This window comes from Elephas maximus, chromosome 8 (assembly GCF_024166365.1).
Source record: "Elephas maximus indicus isolate mEleMax1 chromosome 8, mEleMax1 primary haplotype, whole genome shotgun sequence".
In the NCBI taxonomy this organism is placed as follows: domain Eukaryota; kingdom Metazoa; phylum Chordata; class Mammalia; order Proboscidea; family Elephantidae; genus Elephas; species Elephas maximus.
Window position 1 is genome coordinate 51,563,478 of NC_064826.1, and position 21,621 is coordinate 51,585,098.

General features: G+C 36.5%; 1 protein-coding gene across 6 annotated transcripts in view; it reads right to left on the reverse strand.

Moving 5' to 3' along the window:
* The window catches only part of HGF (hepatocyte growth factor), a 75,893-nt gene that overhangs the window by 24,256 nt on the left and 30,016 nt on the right, over positions 1–21,621 (reverse strand). For 4 of the 6 annotated variants that reach the window (XM_049893756.1, XM_049893757.1, XM_049893758.1 and 1 more), the window contains 3 exons: positions 21,273–21,391; positions 5,134–5,308; positions 1,447–1,574 (listed from right to left, as the gene is read on the reverse strand). In XM_049893756.1, coding sequence (XP_049749713.1) covers positions 1,447–1,574; positions 5,134–5,308; positions 21,273–21,391 — 422 coding nt within the window. Of the gene's footprint in view, positions 1–1,446; positions 1,575–5,133; positions 5,309–19,478; positions 20,137–20,831; positions 20,873–21,272; positions 21,392–21,621 lie in introns of those variants that run through there. The other 2 variants (XM_049893761.1, XM_049893760.1) reach the window with 2 other exon arrangements.

Below are 21,621 nucleotides of genomic sequence, written 5' to 3' on the forward strand. Positions count from 1 at the left end.
TTCCAGCTGACCTTTAAAATCTGCTAAAGAAGAGTGACGTGGACTGATAAGGGACTCATCTCCTCCCTCTAAAACTCTGTTTCACAGTTGTTCATGAACAATTAAAGGACAACAGATGGAGAAGTATGGATAGAGGAATCAACCTATGAAATGGAGCTTTAAGTTTGGCTTGGATGTTTTGGGGAGGATTTAGGACTGGTCATGCTATTACAAATAAGTTTATGTGAAATAGAATTTCATCATTATGTACTAACAAAATGCCCATAGTTTAACATTATTATCCTTAACAAATGAGTTCTTTTTTAGTTCCACTTTAATCTGGCTTTTCTCCATCATTGCTCTCTGAATCAGTTATATTCAGTGGCCTCCACCTTTTCGAATCACAGTGGTAATTTATTCCAAACCCCACTACTACTCATTCTCTCCACTGCCATCCCCCAGTTCAAATCACTCTTATTTCTTGCTTGAATTATTCAATCAACCACTCGGCTGGTTTCCCTGCTTCTGTCTTTGCAGGAAGTTCAGCCCATTTTCCATACTGCAGCCAGAGTGATCAATTTAAAATGTAAGTCAAATCACATAACTTCTGTTCCCAGAACCTTACTACAAAGTCACTTTTTATGTGTAAAGAGCAAACTTCTACAATTCCTACAAGGCCTGTGCAGTTGGAGCCACAATGCCCCTCTAACCTCATCTCACACTCCTCTCCATTTTGCTAGTTTTGGACCAGACCACGTGCAGTACTTGTTTCTTTCCTTTAACTTTTCAAACACTGCCTCATACCACAGAAAACCTGGTGGGCTGCTAACCAAAAGGTTAGCAGTTTGAATCCACCAGACGCTCCTTGGAAACACTATGTCCTGTAGGACCGCTGTGAGTTGGAATTGACTTGATGGCAATGGGTTTGGCTTTTTGGCTTGGACATATCATGTCATTTGTGTTTGCAGTTTCTTCCACCTAGATTATGCTTTGCCCGTATATGACATGGCTTATCCTACTTGCACATTTCCTTTGGGACCTCCTTAAATGTTACCTTAACGAGTAAGATCTTGAAAGACATTAAAATATAAAACAGTCCCTTTAACTCTGGGGCATTTTTCTCTGTAGCACTTACCCCAAACTAACGAACTATCCTCACCCTTTTTTCTTTTTCTTTTCTTTCCTTCTGCTAGAAACTAATTCCATGGAAACAGAGAATTTAGCTTTGTTTACTGCTATAACCCCAGTGCCTAGAACTGTGCCTGTCGCTAGTATACACTCAGCTAAATAGGTGTTGAATGAATAAATGAATATATAAAAGAAGTCCAACTTTATATCTGATGATTTTGTTTGCTAGCCAACAAAACCAGTTTGCCAAGAAGTAGATCTTCTGCTATAAAATGTGTCCTCCCTTTAGGCATTTCCCCTGGATTTAATCATAAGACATTGCAAAATGCCAGCTGTTACCTCGTCCACTTGACATGTCACATTTTGGAATTTGGGAGCAGTAGCCAACTCGAATGTTTGGATCGGTGGTAAAACACCAGGGTGACTCAGCCCCATCTGGATTTCGGCAATAGTTTTCTCTTAGGTCCCTATTAAGAATAAACATGTTAACGTAAATTGCCTGAGTTTTTACATTGGTGAAGTCACCTCTACTACGTTTCTAATTCCAGAATGCATGCAAGTCTATACATAGAGTTTTAAGTCTTTGGACTTAAGATAGTTACAATAATCAAAATTCAGTATAAACAATTGACATTGCCCAAATTACTGAAATAAATGCTGTTAGAAGTCAGTATCCTTTTCCTTCCATAGGCCTGGAGTTTCATGCAAACATTACTGCTTCATGAAAGAGAGAAATGGTACCATTACATTCTTATCACTCCTTCTCATGACTTAGACTCTCATTCGTTACAACTTTAAAAAAATTGACCTACGATTTATTGCATTTTTCTGGCTCAACCCACATATAACGTAGAAACAACATTAACTACTGTCATTTAAAATAAAGTTCAACCTATTCAAACTTTTGACACAAAAAGGTGATAGCTATTTCTTCCTTGAATGCTGTATTTCTTTGATTCATTGAATGTTCTGCATAAATTTCTTTTAATTACAAAGTAATTTTTTCTTGATTCAGAGAAGTTATCTGAAATCTTTGTAAATATTTCTGTAAAACTAAAGCCTAAGCATAGTATAGAACATCTAACTATAGCACTGTTTGGTCAATATAATATATGTGCGTCCTTTATCTTTTCAGTGCTTCAGTTAGAAATTTAGTTTCCAATAAGGGAGAAAAAAAGAAAACTATGCTAATATTCCTGAAATGTAAATGCTTTTAAAGGTTTTTTACCTGAATATAAGGTTGAAATTAAACAAAATGCAAACTTTATTATTTGAAAATTGCTATTTCTAAGTAAGCATGCACATTTTTTCTATATATTCCTGGCTAATTATTTAACTAAATTACTACTCAATATACTGGAAACTACAGTGTATCACTTATGTCCAGTTAGAAGTACTATGATTTTATCAATACCCAATTGGAAACCCTAGTGGCATAGTGGTTAAGTGCTACTGCTGCTAACCTACAGGTCAGCAGTTCAAATTCATCAGGTACTCCAAGGAAACAAAATGGGGACAGTTCTACTCCGTCTTAATAGGGTCACTACGAGTTGGAATCAACTCGACAGCAATGGGCTTGGTTTTTCTTTTTTTTAATTGGAACATCAGAAACTGAGAAACATTTAAGGGAAGAAGGATGAGTATGGTTAGGAAATTAACAGGTAATATTTTTTTTTTTTTTATTCTATCTAGTCAAAATAGTTTCAGATTGCCAGCCACATCAACCGCACATATAATTCCATTTTTTAACTGTCCAAGGTCTTGATATAAACTGTGGTATTTAAGTATTTAAGAACATTGATTGCCAACATTTAAGGTCATTAAATAGCAAGTGTTCATAGTTAAAGGCCATATTTAAAACTTTAAACTTCCTATACAATTATTAGTTGGAAAAGATGGAAAAAAAAAAAACTTTTATTTCTCTTATACCAAGTTATACTTGTGATTTGCAAAAATTATGTAAGTATAAAATATATGTATTAAATTTTACTTAAAATTACACAAGTTTGCAATTTTAAATGAATTATTGTAGAGTAAAATTATTTTTGGTTGTTAATTTAAGCCAACATAATTGAATGGAGGTATAAGATACAGGCTTCCCAAAGTATAAGTTTAAGCTTACTTATAAAATTTAAATCCAAAAGCACCTCATTATTCAAGATTAAATGAGAATGAAAGGCTAGATTTGCCAAAATATTTTTCCAAAGCCCTTTCTCTTCACTTGAAATAGGAATTGTTTACAATTACTAAACCCATTGCCATCTAGTCGATTCTGACTCATAGCAGCCATATAGGACAGAGTAGAATCGCCCCCATACGGTTTCCAAGGAGCACCGGAGTGGATTTGAACTGCCGACCTTCTGGTTAGCAGCCATAGCTCTTAACCACTACACCACCAGGGTTTCCACAATTACTAAAGGGGATGGACAATTACATGATTTATGTAGCTTTATCATAGCCATATTGTTCAGTTATGGAGTTTTAAAAATTGTTTTTTGGATTCTCAGTATGGGGAGAAATAGTGTTTAATACAACATAGGCCATTGACCAATACTCCTAGACCACAAACAGTAAATGCACTGATATTCGGAGCAAAACCCTGTTTCACATTTTATCAGTTCTTTAGCACAGCTCACTTTTTGTTTTTGATACTTCAAATGTTTCATTACTTTGACCAAAGAATTAAGTTAGGAAAGGATGGCTTAAGGTTACAATAACAACAGCTCAATTTTTTATACTTGTTATAATTATGAAATGTGTGAGTTAAATTTCAATAATCATCCTCTTTTTCTTACAAAAGAAGTTCATTGGGCACTTGCACATACACAATTGCTTATTTCAGTATTACCAGTCATTAGCAGTTAACGAAAAGTGTGAACGACACTATGTCACTGTCTCCTTTTGTCTCTATGAACTAATTTTTTTTTCTCATTTTCTTTGCTTTCTGATCTGAACTTTGATATTTATTTCTGAAGTGAGGCTTCTGGGTCAGGTTTAGAGAGTGAATTGCTGAGAAGGAAATGAGGGACATAAGCCCAGACGGACAACTATAAATTTTGTAATTAGGAAATAATGAAAAAAAAATCACAACATATGAATATTTACCATCTAAGCCAATAATTGCTGAATCAGCTTCAAAACAAAACAAAACAAAAAAACATAAAATATCTGTCCTCTGCTGTGGATGGGACAGCTATTGCTCATAGTTTTTCATCCTGAAATATTAAGCTTTCTTATTAAAAGTCAATTACATCAAAGCCAATATACGTTATTTATAGTTCTTATTTCAGCAGAGTCACTATGAATGGCATATGTGTTATAAATTTCAAAAGCAATCTCTTTATGTTCTTCATAACAAGGTGGACAATTTAAAAACATATGGCATTATGGCTGTGTCTGTTCAACAAAAGTCAAGTGGTAAAAAAAAAAAAGCAGTCACAGAAAAAGCACGTAACAACCTTATCATTGACACTCAAGGGCATTAAGGGCAGTTTCTTTGGCTTGATTCTTCCTAACAACTGTCTTACTTCTCCACATTTTAAAGCAAATTTAGAAACAATGAAAAACATTCATTTAGATTAAGAAAAACATTTGTTATAGTTCTTTGAGGTTGGAAAATTATTGATCTAAAATGTTGACTGAAATCAAAGTCCTCTTTTTATAGAGAAAAAAATTTGAATCTCACTAAAGTTAATATAAAAATCTAGAAACACACTTTTTTGAAACATGTATGGCTATCATTATCATTAAATGTTTTATTAACTCTACCTGCAAGAGCAAAGTTGTTATCAGGAACAACCTAGAAAAATGTCCCCAAACACGGTACATTAACCACCTGCATCAGAATCATCTAGAGTGCTTATGGGGACCAAATCCCAGGGGGCAGCATGGGAATCTGCCTTTCATCCTTATTATCAAAGGCACACTAAAGTTTGAAGACTATTAACACAGAAACTAATAGAAAGTAATCACGCTGCCTTGTTTCTCCCAGAGCCTATTGAAATTTTTAACATCTAATTTACTTACTTGCACTTGAAATTTTCAGGAGTTATGTCATGTTGGTGAGGATACTGGGAATCCCAGCGCTGACATGGAATTCCATTCCAAATTGTATTGGTGGAGCCCCGATAACCTTCTCCTTGACCTTGAATGCACTCAGTTGTTTCCATGGGAACATCAGTATCATTCATAGCACTGTGAGCTATTGGTAAAAAGAAATATAAACAAATTAAACCTGTTGACATGTATTATCATCTTCCTCTTAGATTTCATTTGTATTTTTATTACTAGGGTTTTTTTTATCACTTATAAGTTTTTGTAAAACTTGAGTGTAATAAGAAACTCAATGTATTTTTTTATATCTGTATTCCAATTTTCCTTTCATTCAAATCCAAGTTATTTTATTTTTGAAAAAAATTTTGAAGGCATTGTACTTCCATATGCAACTATAACTTACACATGCTAGTTAGACACTATTTCTGAAATGACTATACAATTACCCTTAAAATAAGGTTGCTCAAATACATACGAAGTTGTTAATAGTATTAACCGTGATTTTCCTCTAAAGTGATAAATATATCCTAAGCCAATGTGTTATCTTTATTTTTTAATTATCTTATTGGCATTCAAGTAGCCCTGGTGGCACAATGGTTATGTTCAGCTGCTAAGTGAAAGGCTGGCAGTTCTAGCCCACCAGCTGCTCTGCAGGAGAAAGATGTGGCCTGCTTTTGTAAAGGTTTACAACCTTGGAAACCGTGTGGGGCAGTTCTACTCTGTCCTATAGGGCCTTTCTGAGTCGGAACAATTTGAAGGCAATGTGTTTGGTTTGGTACTGGCATTTAAAAAATTGGTTGTTTATTTCTTGCTTTTTATCCAGTCTAACTGCACTGTTTATCATACTTCATGGGATAATGAAACCCTCAGTATCTAAGTTAAAAAAGTACAAAATTCAATTTTACTATCACTGGGACTCTCCTTTTAACTTTACTATTTACTTAATTAAATTATAGCTCAGAAAATTCTTGAGCAGCTAAAATTTATATATCTTCTCGAAGCATACCTGAAAATGTTTATGGGTCAATAGAGTAATGCCAATTTAAACTCCCCAACTACCTTTATAACTGAAATGGTCTTTCAGGAACTCTCTGGATAAAATTCAAGTTAACACTCTCTATAGCAGTATAAGATTTGAACGGATTTCCTTAACTCAACCCATTCTGGAATTAGGAACCTCTTCTCCAAAGGAGAGTCAGAATCCAACCTGCCTTCAGAGGTTACTGTAAATTAAAAAACAAAAAGAAACCAAACAGTGGTTCTTTAATTTCATTAAAATTTATTTCTCTCTTACAAATAATAAATATAGTTTATTATGGCTAAATGCTTCACTTCATTGAGTTCCATGCAAACTAGGCACATCATAAGTTTGGAGATGCTCTGTGAAGTTTTGTGAAGAGGGAGAAGAGTTACATGAACAACCACCCCAAATACTGGAATAGTTGTATATATACCAAAACCAAAACCCACTGCTGTCGAATCAATTCTGACTCATAGCGGCCCTATTGCTTTTACATAACTTTGATTCAGTTCAATTAAAAATGTTTTTTCCAGACTCCTCCACATTATGAGATGTTTCACAGGTTCATCTTTGTTCTTAATCGTTGAGTACCATACTTTATTTATCCATTAAAAAAAAAAAATTTTTTTTTTTTTTTTATTTATCCATTCATCCATTGATGGGCACCTTGGTTGCTTCCATCTTTTTACTATTGTAAACAGTGCTGCAGTGAACATGGGTGTGCATGTATCTGTTCCTGTGAAGGCTCTTATGTCTCTAGCATATGGAAGGCATTACACTGAGTGAAATTAGTCAGTTGCAAAAGGACAAATATTGTATGAGACCACTATTACAAGAACTCTAGGAAAAGTTCAAACACAGAAGAAAACATTCTTTGATGGTTACCAGGGTGGGGAGGGAGGGAGAGGGGTACTTACTAATTAAATAGTAGACAAACACTATTTTAGGTGAAGGGAAAGACAACATAAAATACAGGAGCATTCAGCACAACTGGACTAAACCAAAAGCAAAGAAGTTTCCTGAATACGACCAAATCCTTCGAAGGTCAGAGTAGCAGGGGTGGGGGTCTGGGGGCCATGGCTTCAGGGGACATCTAGGTCAACTGGCATAACAAAATGTATTAATAAACATTCTGCATCCCACTTTGCAGTGAGGTGTCTGGGGTCTTAAACGTTAGCAAGCAGCCATCTAAGATGAATCAATTGGTCTCAACCCACTTGGAGCAAAGAAGAATGAAAAAAACCAAAGACGTGTATGATAAACATGAGCCCAGGAGACAGAAAGTGCCTCATAAACCAGAGACTACATCAGCTTGAGACTGGAAGAGCTAGATGGTACCCAGCTACCACCAATCACTGACCTGACAGGGAACACACAGAGAATCCCTGATGGAGCAGAAGAACAGTGGGATGCAAACCTCAGATTCTCATAAAACAACTGGACTTAATGGTCTAACTGAGACTAGAGGGACCCTGGAGATCATGGTCCCAGAACCCTTCGTTAGCCCAAGACTGGAACTATTCCAGAAGTCAACTCTTTAGACAGGGATTGGAGTGGGCTATAAGATAGATAATGATACTGGTGAGGAGGGAGCTTCTTGGCTTAAGTAAACACATGAGACTATGCGGGCAACTCCTGTCTGGAGGCGAGATGAGAAGGAAGAGGGGGACAGGAGCTGCTTGAATGGACACTGGGAATACAGGGTGGAGAGGAGGAATGTGCTGTCTCATTAGGGGGAGAGCAGCTAGTAGTACATAACAAGGTGTGTATAACTTTTTGTATGAGAGACTGACTTGATCTGTAAACTTTTACTTAAAGCACGATTAGGTAAAAAATAAATAAAAATATTTTTCAATTTCTTATGTATCTACATTAGGGAATAGATATGTGACTTGGAAATACACCAGTTAAAAAGAAATTCAAATGGAGGTGATAAATGTCCAGATTGACCCATAAAAAAGTAATTGAGAGTCGATAGCCTGGAGAATTAAATCCAGTAATATATTGATTCAGGAAGACAAAAATTGTTGACCTGGAAGAAATGGCTTATAGAAAAAGTTGAGGTTGGTTACCCAAATCCTTTATGATTCTAAGGATATTACCTAAAGGTATTTGGGGAAATACAAAATAAGAAGATTAAATAGATTCTCAAGAATTATATTTCATCAAGACAAATGTCACTAAACTACCATATTTCTGATGATTCGCATTAACTGGTCATTTATTTGGGCAGGCAGCATGTGTGGAGGAGTTTTTAAAAGGTAATAACCCTAAAACAAGTAAAAGAAAAGATCAAGCTTATATTGATATATTGCACATTTACAGCAAACTAATAAAAACAATATTCCACAGAGTAAATATAACTTTTTGTTAGGCCTCATCAAGATATAAATAATCTAAATAACAGCAGTATTATGTTTTGTCTTTAATGAGCATCTATAACTTTAAAATATATAATTATAAACACCTTGACAGTTTTACTTATTCTTATGTTGTAATTCAGTGAAAATTGCTCTCTCTCATGGTTTTAACCACAAACTAGCACTGTTGAGCTAGTATTTTTTCTTTATCTAAAAATTGCCCTCTGAAGTTAGTACAGCTGCATTTATTCCATTCAGCATTCAGATGCTAGAAGTGACCCCATAACCATATTACACAAAATCTACATGATTCTGATGGCAATGTATAGAGTAAATAATATAGGCAAATGAAGATATATTAGTACAGCAAGTTCATGAAATGGTTTTTATCAATAAATAAGAGTTATTATGAGACCTTCATGAAGCTGTATAATAAATATTATCTGATGAGGACAATGATGAATGATTTTTTCACAGACCATTTAACTGTGATATAAATGTTTGATCTTTGCTGCTCACATACTTGCTATTCAAAGAAAATAAATTACTCCCGAACTGTGGAAAAAATAGACCCCTTCTGCTACTCTACTGCATAAATATCAAAACTTAGTGCAAAAACAAAACAAACGTTTCACACCGATTGATTTGGAAAGGGCTATTAGATGTTGGGAAAGCAATTCCTTTGGACATAATACTTTAACATGGCATCTGAATGAGGAAATGTTTTGAAGCATCTCCAGTGGCCAAGCAGAGTGTTAGGGAAGCACACAAATATCTCCAAATATCAGCTAAAGCTGATCAAGTTTAGCTAAGGCAGCATGTTTTTAAAATACTGCTTCCGCACATAGGCAAATATTTTTGCAAATATATCTAGCAAGCTCACATTGAAAATACCAGGAACTCTTCTGAGAGTTTCTCACAAATAAAACATTTTTGCTAGGGGTGTCAGTGGTGGCCACCCTTTGGAAGCAGATGCAAAGATATTTATAGGATCCTCAGAGTGGCCTATAAGTGAAGGAATGTTTTCCTTTGATGACGGACATGAAGTTTTCTGTTTGGATATGTTTTAAGGAAAGTAACATTTGCTATTGAAATCCTTCACTGTCCTGTTAGAACATAATCAGACACAATGGGTGGCTTTTAGAACGTTAATTTCTCTTTGCTGGTGTGGATGTGATATGGTTTGATTCCTACAATATTTGTTAGGGAGTTTAAAAATTTGGCTAACTTTTTTGAGAGAAAGGGCATTAACTACCAGCTAATTTCTGGGAAAACATTCTGTCCCTAGACAGTCAGAGACCAGTAGAACAAGATCATTATATTTGATCCATTGTCTCTGTGAAGGGTTAGCCAAAGCCTTGCAGAGATCCACACAACCCAAATGGAAGTTCATGAACGCCAGCTCAGAATATGAGTGCACACGTATTTTAGAGTGCTCCACACCCATTGTTCTGCAAGCTTTACATAGACAATAAGCAAAAGCCAGATTTTCCGGTGATGACAAGCTATTGCTGTTCTTTACCCTATAGGTGAGATCCAGTTGCTTCATAGGTCAGTGGACAAATACCCTGATTATCCCTTAGAGTTGTTCAACCCAATTCGTTTCTTATTTCCAGCTACCGAAGAGCAACTGAAACCTAGGATTCCCTTTATGATGGTCCCCAGAGATTGAGAACAGTGGTAAAGCTGCTCTCCCATCAACAGTACTTGTGCTTTTGGGGCCACAAAGGGCAGGATGGGGACTGTTGTAAATTTAAAGAGCTTCTTGTTTTAAAATTGACATGGGAAAATAGTAAAGACCTCCAAAGTATAAACCTCAAATTGCTTGTACGTTTGTTTTCCATGTGAAGCCAGAAATCATATCTGAAACTTTCCCCTGGATTTTGTCCAAACCTTCTCTCATGTAAATGCTCGGGAGACAAGATTTTCATAAAATGTCAATTCTACAGTCTTATTCCTTAGAAGATGACTTGGAAAAGACCTTCAAGTACAAGGTTATTCTCTTGAGAAAGGGTATGGATAGTATTGTTTTTTCCAGACTCAGAATACAATAAGAAGATTTTATGTCTGTGAATCTCTATTCTTGTCTTGGATAAGTTAATAAAATTCAGACAGATAATCAGCATTCTTTATGAGTATAACACACTTAATTTTAAAAGATTAGAGATTCCCTGAATATTATGACACTGTTCATTGGCTGCTAAGAGAACAGTTACTTTGCTATCGATGGCAACGTATATTTCATAGTAACCTTAGCTGTCAATGATCTGCCCTGGTCACACTTCTAAAATGGCTCTGGCTAGGTAAACATCTAGCAATTTAAAAAAAGAGAGAAGGAAGAGGAAGAAAAAATAGGCGAAACCATGACAAGATTTGTCTATTTTGTTGGTAAATAAAAAGCCACCAGGACAACCAGCAGCAAACGAGTATAACCTGCACAAGGAGGGGCAAAACTTGAGAACAGCACCTAAGCTGAGGTGATAAGAAAGCATAAAACAAATAAGGTGTTTGAGAAAAGCCAGGTTTTCATATGAAAATCAAGAAGCATGAAAAAATACCAGGCGCCAGAGAAAGAAAATTAAAAACCACCACTTAACTAGAAAGGGTAACTTTTATTCATTCAACAAATACTGGTTGAATTCCTACCCTGTGCAAGGCAGTGTGCTAATCACTAACCCATTGCCATGGAGTTGATTCCGACTCATAGCCACCCAATAGTGACTGCTCAAACCAAACCAAACTCATGGCCGTTGAGTCGATTACTGGCTTATAACCAACCTATAAGACAGAATAGAACTGCCCCATAGAGTTTCCAAGGAGTGCCTAGTGTATTCAAACCGCTGACCTTTTGGTTAACAGCGGTAGCTCTTAACCACTACACCACCAGGGTTTCCACAGTGACCACTAGGGGATACAAAAACATACATAGTCCTTGTTATCTTAGTAATAATTGTACAAATTTTGGTAAAATCATTAACCAAATAAAGTAAAATAAATGTAAAAATCAGACTCTGAGAAGTATGTGGAAAAGGGGGTATATGGTGCTACAAATATATAATAAGGGATTTGACCAAGTCAAGAAAGTCAAATGAAGACTTTCCTGAGGAAATGATGATTGAATTGAAATTTCAACAATGAGTAGCTGTTAACTAGGTAAGGAAGAAAGAGAAAAATTTTCAAGGCAGAGGGGATGGCAGAGCTAAAATGCCTGTAATGAGAGAGAATATAGAAAACATGAGGTATAGAAAGAAAGCCCTTGTGACTGGAACAGAGAGCATGGAGGGAAATGTGGTGGTACATGAGGTTAGAGACACAAGTAAGGAATTAAAGGCAGTTGGTTTTGTCTTGTCATAAGATCAAGGAAATTACTAAAGGGTTTTAATTTGTATGTGTGTGTGTGTTTCTGGGGATGGGGAAAGATATAATCAGATTTTTGTAAACATCATTCCATTTGTAGTGCAGTGAAGAGATTGGAAAGGAACAATCTTGGATACGGATACACCTCCACTCGGAAGGCCATTTGAATATTCAAGTTGAAAGATGATAGTCTCTTGGTTGAGGGAGACGGTGATGAAGTGAAATGGATAGATTTGGCAAATGAACAGACCATAAAATTGACAGTCTTGGCGATGGATAAATGTGAGAAGTGTAGGAGAAGTCTGTATTGTAGGCTTTTGAATTTTAAGCTGGATCAGTTGCGGTACCAATCATGAGAAGGAGAGTCTAGGAAGCAGAACAGACCATCCTACAACACAAATGAAGAAAACCAGAGAAATGATAGAAGACATCTTCAGTTGGGTGAGTTGCTGGTGGTGAAAGGTAGAGAACAATTAGAGCAGCCAACAGGTATCTCCTAGTTAGAGTACTCTAAGGAAACCACATCAGCCTTAAACGTCCTGCCATACAACAAAAAAACACTTCTCAGAGTGATGCAGGGTCACCTGAGGCTCCCTAAACCCTTTTAGGGATCCAGGAGATCAAAATTATTTCCATAACAATGCTAAGATATCATTTGCCTTTTATGCTCTTATTCTCTCACAAATGTACAGTGGAATTTCCAGACACCACATGATGTGTGACATCACAAAAGATTAAATACAGAAACAAACATAAGAACACAGAGGTCTTTTAAAACGTTAAAGAAACTGGCAAAATATATAAAACAATGTCATTATTCTCCCTGTTTTTTCCTGGAATATATAGTTATTTTGCATTTAAAAATCTGTTATGCTTTTAACATCCAAAGAGGTTGTTATGATTATTCTTAAGCAAATTAGTATTCTTTTAATTTCTCATTTTTAATTTCTAATACAGTAAGTATTGATTCATAGAGCTCACACAGACAAAAGCTGTTTGGGGTTCTTAATCATGTTAGAGTATAAAGGCATCTTCAGTCTAAGAAGCTTGAGAACAACTCAACTGACCTACATAATTAGCAAGATTTTCTAAGGGACATCAACCATAAGATAGCTTCTCAATTGCTGAGACTTTTCACGTTCACTTCAGAAAAATAAAGTTAATCCCAAGAAATATTTTCATTTCTCTACGAAAAGTAGTGAACTTATCTATAGACCAAATTGTTACTTAGAATATGAAATAAACACAGCAGGAAATTGTAAGAAAAGCAGTACTTCGTTCAGATGCTATACAGAACGTCTAGTCTTATTAATATGTGCAATGCTTTGAAGTTCCATATGCCTATAACGCTGTTAAAGGTATATAACTAGAATATTTGTGAGCTGCTGCCATTTGGGCAGCGATCACCTTCTAAGGTCTACAGTCTGAAAGAGGGCTGAGAAGGCCTGTCCTTGAACATCCTGGCACACATTCATCAAACAAGGAGCAATATCCATCCTTCACATTCAGTAACAGACTGTAAGATGGGGGGTTGGAAGCAAAGGGGCTAGAGCAAATTTGTGGTTTATTCAACTTTTGAACAAATAAAATTAACTGAGAACAGTACTCAAAAATTTTGACTTCTGAAAGGTGAGGATACCCTAATATATCAAGGCAGGGTCAGCTTTTGCTTTATTGATGTCGTTGTTGTTAGGTGCTATCAAGTTGGTTCTGGCTCATAGTGGTCCTATGTACAACAGAATAAAACACTGCCTGGTCTTGCACCATCCTCATAATTGTTGTTATGCTTGAGCCCATTGTTGCAGCCACTGTGTCAATCTATCTCATTGAGGGTCTCCGTCTCTTTTACTGACCCTCTATTCCACCAAGCATGATGTCCTTCTCCAGGGACTGGTCCCTCCTGGTAATTGGCCAAAGTATATGGTACATAATCTCGCCATCCTTGCCTCTAAGCAGCGTTCTGTTTGTACTTCTTCCAAGACAGATTTGCTTGTTCTTCTGGCAGTCCATGGTATGTTCAATATTCTTCACCAACACCATAATTCAATGATGTCAATTTTTCTTCGGCCTTCCTTATTCATTGTCCATCTTTCATATGCATATGAGGCAGTTGAAAACACCATGGCTTGGGTCAGGCTCACCTTAGTCCTTAAAGTAGCATCTTCGCTTTACTAATTCATGCTAAAGCTATGAAATTTAAGTTTTACCCTAGGCCTTAGTCTGTTTCTTTCACTTCTATATCCCCAGCATGTTGAAAAATGTTTGCCATGTAATAGCTGCTCAGTAAATATGGGTTGAATGAATCCTATTAAGAAAGGGGCAAAGGAGCCTCTTTGTGTTCTGTACATGCTCACTGGAAATGCTACTATGCTGAAGACTTTTGTTATCAGTATCTACTTATGACTTCCATGACCTTCTAGAAAATACTGAACTCGAATGTGCTATCAATCAGCACAGACATCAAGCACCTGCATCTCAATATAAGCAGAACTACACTCTTTTTGATTCTCCTTGAATTAATATCTCTCCTACCCAAACAGCTTGGGAGATATTTTGTACTTTTCTCTTTCCCTCTCCCATTTCCCACCGTACTGATTTTGTCATTATATGCAGTACATTCTGCCTCTTTAATATTGTTCACATCCCTCCTCACCTTGTCTTTCTCACTGCCTACTGCCTTAGTCTGCGCTTTCTTCGTTTCTTACTGGCCTGTTGCAAGCAGCTCTTATCTGATCCCTGTCTCCTTGCTCAGCCCCCACCATGCCAATTACTCTGAAACATAGTAATTCTTCTGGATCATTGGTCTTCAATATTTTTTCTCCTGTAACCCAAAGAATTTTGAAAAATTACCCATATTTCCTCATGTTTTTAAGTCGACATGAAAACTTTTTATGGTGAGTTTAAATAGTTGCAAAGGATGTGATTTCTGGCATATTATAATTATTGACATTTTTTAAACAAAAAAATTTTACATCATTCTTTTAAATGTATCCAGTGGGCTCTAAATACCATAGTAATTTGATATCTACCTATTCTTGCATAAATAATAAATGATTAAGTTCTTTAATAACTGTCAAAATTTTACTTTTTCTCCTCAAATTTATTTTTCAATTCCATTTTACCCAGAAAATGTTAGTCTAATATATTGTATATTTGAGAATCTTTTATTCCTCACTCACCATAGTTCTCTGAAACAAAAAGATTTTTATACATTGAAATTTATTTTTTTAATTTTTTATGACCACAAGATTCTAAGACATATATATATATATTCTGGGCAAAGTGAGGGTAATTATATGTTGTTGTTGCTAGTAGCTGTCGGGTCAATTTGTAGTACAATTATTAGTGATCCATAAATGACAAACAGCATGAATATATATTTGGTAATGTATTTTGCTAAAATGTATAGGCAAAGTTTGCTTAGTGTCTCAATGGTTTAACACTGTGTGACAATACACCACAGTAAAGTTCAGGAGGAATGGGTTGTCTTCCTCTTTTTAGTAAAGTAGGAGAAGGGTGGTTGTGAATGGGGAAGTAGGAGTGTTGAGTTGGCATGACTCCTTAAGAGCAGATGCATTTCAGGCAAAGGACTTTGGGAAGGAATTCAGATGGAAGTTGAGAAGCAGAAACTTGAGTCCCTTAAACTATCCATATTCACAGACTTTTAGGAGGATCTTTGTGTTCCCCTAGGTTTCATGAAGCCTCTTTGGAGACCACAATTCTAGATCACAAATCAGATAAGATCACTCCCTTCCTTAATTTTCAGTGATGCTCATGGCAACTAGATAAACTGCGTGATCTGCCTCACATCAACCCAATTTTTATCTTTTTCCATTTCCCTATTTTCCCCTCAAGCCCTACCCACATCAACCTACTACCACATCCTGAATACTGCAGTGTTGCTCCACCCATCCACGTCTTTGCACCTTTACTCACTGGCCTAATGGGAGTCATTTTGTAGAACTGAAATGACGAGTATTAATAGTGAATTGAAAGCACCTATCTACAGGTACTAAACAAATGGTGGCAATTATGAGTTTCTAATATAATTATTGTATAATGAAACAAGAATTTCAAAATGTCCCTTCAACTTTAGAGAGGCAAGTGACACAGCCATCATCTCTGTTATTTTCTTCCAACATACCGAAATCTCATAATGAATTCAAGTCATTGGGACTGAGTAATAACCAGGAAGCTGTCCTAGGCCTTTAATGATCAAAATAAAAAGCAATCAATTTTCTGTTACATCCAGCACATGTAAATATTTGTGTGATAGAATTTCGAGATGGCCCAAGATTCCCACACACTGTTACACATACACTGTCTAATCTTCTGCCCTTGAATGTGTGTGGGACTTGTGAATATTATGGGATAGCAACTCCTGTGATTAGGTTGGTTACATTATAAGCAAAGGTAAGGAGATTTTGCAGACATGCAGTTAAAGTCTCTGATCAGTTGATTGAAGTTAATCAACAGGGACGTGACCCCAAGTGGGCCCAACCTAATCAGACGAGCCCTTTAAAAAAAGAGTTGTCATACTGTGGAAAAGGCCATGTGGAGGGAATGTCAGACAGTCACTAGGAGCTGAGGGCCTCAAGACTACGACCACAAAAAACTTCATTGTGCCAAAAACCGTGAACTAGGAAGGGAACCCTGAGTCTTAGATGAGACCGACAAGCCTGGAGGACACTCTGATTGTGATCTTGTGAGGCTCTGAACAGAGAACTCACCTGAGTCATGCATAGATTCCTAACCCACAGAAACTATGAGATAATAAATATATGCTAAATTTTTGGTAATTTGTTATGCAACAATAGAAAACTAATACATAATTAAAACCACCACAAAATTCAGGTATACATTTTAAAAAAACAAAAAACCAAACCCGTTGCTGTCCAGTCAATTCTGACTCATAGTGTACATTATAGGCTTCATCGTATATGTAAGCCAAAACACTTGGCAGAATATTCATTAAACATTATCCCTTATGGAAAGGGGCCGCAGGTAAGTAAAGCATTACTGAAAAAGAAGAACAAAGTGGGAGGCCCCACTCTACCTGATTTTGGAACCTATTATACTGCCACAATAGTCAAAACAGCCTGGTACTGGGACAACACATACATAGACCAATGGAATGGAATTGAGAATCCAGACATAAATCCATCCACATACGAGTAGCTGATATTTGACAAAGGCCCAAAGTCAGTTAAATGTGCAAAAGACAGTCTCTTTAGCAAATGGTGATGGCATAACTAGATACTCATCTGCAAAAAAATGAAACAAGACCCATACCTCACTCCATGCACAAAAACTAACTCAAAATGGATCAAAGAACTAAATATAAAATCTAAAACAATAAAGATCATGGAAGAAAAAATAGGGACAGTGCTAAGAGCCCTAATACATGGCATAAACATTATACAAAACATTACTAACAATGCACAAACACCAGAAACTAGATAACTGGGAGCTCCTAAAAATCAAACACCTATGCTCATCCAAAGACTTCATCAAAAGAGTAAAAAGATTACCTACAGACTGGGAAAAAGTTTTTAGCTAAAGCATTTCCGAGCAGTGTCTGATCTCTATAATCTAGATGATACTGCAAAAATTCAACTACAAAAAGACAAATAACCCAATTATTAAATGGGCAAAGGATATTAACAGGCACTTGACTAAAGAAGACATTCAGGTAGCTAACATGAGAAAATGCTCATGATTGGAGAAATGCAAATCAAAACTTCAATGAGATTCCTTCTCACCCCAACAAGGCTGGCATTAATCCAAAAAACACAGAATAATAAATGTTGGAGAGGTTGTGGAGAGACTGGAACACTTATAGACTGCTGGTGGGAATGTAAAATGGTATAACTACTTTGGAAATCAATTTGGTGCTTCCTTAAAAAGCTAGAAATAGAACTACCATACAATCCAGCAATCCCACTCCTTGGAATATATCCTAGAGAAATAAGAGCCTTTACACGAACAGATATATGCACACCCACGTTTACTGCAGCAGTGTTTACAATAGCAAAAAGATGGAAGCAACCAAGGTGCGCATCAATGGATGAATGGATAAATAAATTATGGTATATTCACACAATGGAATACTACACATCAATAAAGAACAATGATGAATCTGTGAAACATTTCATAACATGGAGGAATCTGGATGGCATTATGCTGAGTGAAATTAGTCAGTTGTAAAAGGACAAATATTGTATGAGAGCACTATTATAAGAACTCGAAAAATAGTTTAAACAGAAAAGAAAATATTTTTTGATGGTTATGAGAGTAGAGAGGGAGGGAAGGAGAGGGGTTTTCACTAATTAGTAGGAGCTATTTTTTTTTTTTTTATTTTAGGTGAAGGGAAAGATAATACACGATACGGGATAGGTGGGCACAACTGGACTAAACCGAAAGCAGTTTCCTGAATAAACTGAATGCTTCAAAGACCAGCATAGCAGAGGCTGGGGTTTGGGGACCATGGTTTCAGGGGACATCTAAGTCAATCGGCATAATAAAATCTATTAAGAAAACATTCTGCATCCCACTTTGGAGAGTGGCATCTGGGATCTTAAATGCTAGCAAGCGGCCATCTAAGATGCATCAATTGGTCTCAACCCACCTGGAGCAAAGGAGAACGAAGAATACCAATGACACAAGGTAATTATGAGCCCAAGAGACAGAAAGGGCCATATAAACCAGAGACTCCACCAGCCTGAGGCCAGAAGAACTAGATGGTGCCCGACTACAACTGATGACTGCCCTGACAGGGAACACAACAGAGAATCTCTGAGGGAGTAGGAGAGAAGTGGGATATAGACCGCAAATTCTCATAGAAAGACCAGACTTAGTGGTCTGACTGAGACTAGAAGGACCCTGGAGGTCATGGTCCCCAGACCTTCTGTTAGCCCAAGACAGGAATCATTCCCATAAGCCAACTCCTCTGGACTATGGGACAGAAAATGATACTGGTGAGGAGCGGGCTTCTTGGATCAAGTAGACACGTGAGACTATGTGTGCAGCTAATATCTGGGGGGGAGGTGAGATAGCAGAGGGGGTCAGAAGCTCGCTGAACGGACATGAAAATAGAGAGTGGAGAGAAGGAGTGTGCTTTCTCATCAGGGAAGAGCAATTAGGAGTATATAAAAATCCAAATCCACTGCCATCAAGTCAATCCTGACTCATAGTGACCCTATAGGACAGAGTAGAACTGCCCCATAGGATTTCCAAGGAGCGCCTGGTGGATGCAAATTGCCGACCTCTTGGTTAGCAGTTCTAGCACTTAACCACTATGCCACCAGGGTTTCCAGGAGCATATAGCAAGTTGTATATAAATTTTTGTACGAGAGACTGACTTGATTTGCAAACTTTCACTTAAAGCACAATAAAATTTTTTTAAAAAGTCCACATATTAAGCACGAAAAAAAAAATTATCCCTTATGCTTTCTAGAATATCAGTTTTGTTCCATTCATTTTAATAACAGTATAGTCTCTTTATTTTATAGTCTCTGTTTTCATGTATTATAGTCTAAAAACTAATAGTTTCCTATAATGAACTATTTCTTAATCTAAACTATATAGGTTTGGCTCATAAACTCTACTACCATTTTCTTAGAATTCTTATCCTATAAGTGCCACCGTCTCTTTAACAAAGCCATCAGAATCATTGCATATTACTTGCATAATTAGCCCATTCCTGTTTGGACAGAAAAGAAGAAGCCTATGTAACAGGTCAGAAGTGTCATATTTATTTTCTTTCCTCTCACAGTCTTTTTAAAAAATAGTCTAAAGACTGATTCGGAACTGAAGAGTAGGGCAACGTTTGAATTTTTAGTGGGTGCGTGCCAGCTGGAGGGTGAGCGTGCATCTGAGTGCACGCAGGCACACGCGAGTGTGTACTTATGCTTGTCTCGTTCCAGAGAAGATTTATAAGAATATCTAAGACACATTACAAGTGAAGGGAAACAGTTGGATTATTGGACTTAAATAGTCTAGAATGATGGAAAGATGAATAAAATTAAAAAGTCTATGACTGGAACTAACCCTTCTATACAGAGCAACACTGTCAGAGGAATTGTCTTTTATTTTAAAGGACAAAACAAATGATTCAGTTTCCCTGGAACATCGTGTTCCACTCTGAGAGGCTTCCAGATTCTGCAGTCACATGCCAGGAACATCCCCTTTCTATGGGCTTCATTTCAGTAGTCAAAATATTTCCTTTTATTAGCAGATCTGAGAAGAAAGAGATTTACCTTAACAGTACCATGTATGGATAATATTGAATTAAACTTGTTCAGAAGAATATTCCCATCATGCTGCTATGGGGAAATATGGAAATATCTATCCATGCCCTAACCACTGTATATGTTACCATTCTGAGATGCTGGTACCTAATCGTATGTAGATTATTTATCTTCATCTCTCTGTGTGCGTATATCTATGTGTGTGTATATATATATATATATACAACTTTATATCATCAAGTCAACTGATAACAATATTATACCTTACTAAATGTATGCAGTTCCACTGCTCTTAAAGCATTTTAGAATCCAGTTGACAAAATAAGGCTGATAGTCATAGGAATAACATTTCTATATCCAATTATTGTATTATTTCAGAGAAGTGAAAAAAAAAAAAGAACAACTCAGCCATGGAGGAGAGGACCAAGTATTCATCAAGGGATACCAAAAAGCAAGTAAGAAAGGGAGTTTTTCCATTTTTTTTTAAATAAATTCAGGAGAGTTGAGTAAAGGCTTGCAGTTAATGTATAGAAAAGGGTTGTAGGACTGCAAAAAGATAATTTGAAGCAGAATACAGGTTGCATTCAAGAACAGCCAGAGAGGTGGGGTTCAGCTAGCATAGAAGGTATCTATGAGAAACTACTATTAGCCTTATTATTCTTCATTGCAACCTCTGTCCCTTACCAGAAGAGGTTCGCAGTCAGTTGACAGTTCATGTTATGTCTCTGCGGAGGAAACAGGGTAATAGAAAGGATAAAGGATTGGAAGTTCAGAATCTAAGGGCCCAGCTTTTACTACCCTAATGACTTTGTGATACTGCACATACTCCCTGATCTTCATGGATTTTTCCTCTTTTTTTTTTTGGATGGCATGACTTCAGGCCTTTATCACACATATAAATGTTTTGTATGTATGTATGTGTGTGCCTATTTATCTCTTTCCCAATAATTGTTCTATGAAAATTTAAAAAATTGTGTAGGATTATGTAACACATTCTTAAAATATTAAAACCTGCAAACATTAAAGCATTAAGTAAAATCACTGTTAACCTGTCTCCCTAATAATCGCCTCTTTAGATCCAGTTTGTGAGAAGAAAAGGAAGCAATAAATTTGCCCCTAACTTACCGCACATTTTAATTGCACAATAATCCCAGGGGGTGTCAGGGTCAAGAGTATAGCACCATGGCCTCGGCTTGCCATCAGGATTGCGGCAGTAATTATCATCAAAGCCCTTGTCAGGATATCTGCAAACCACACCAAGAAAAGTGTCACGTAAATCTGCCTGGAAACACCACCCAGCTCTCAACTCACAAAATAACTTTCCACTCACCTTGGATATTAATAGCTGAGAAAAGAAGAGGTTTTCTATATTTCACCTTACAAGGATTGCTAATTATTGACTATGAAGTCTATTAACCTACATATTCCAGCAAGTTGAGAGTACCATCCCCTTTACTCATAATTTAGGTCCATT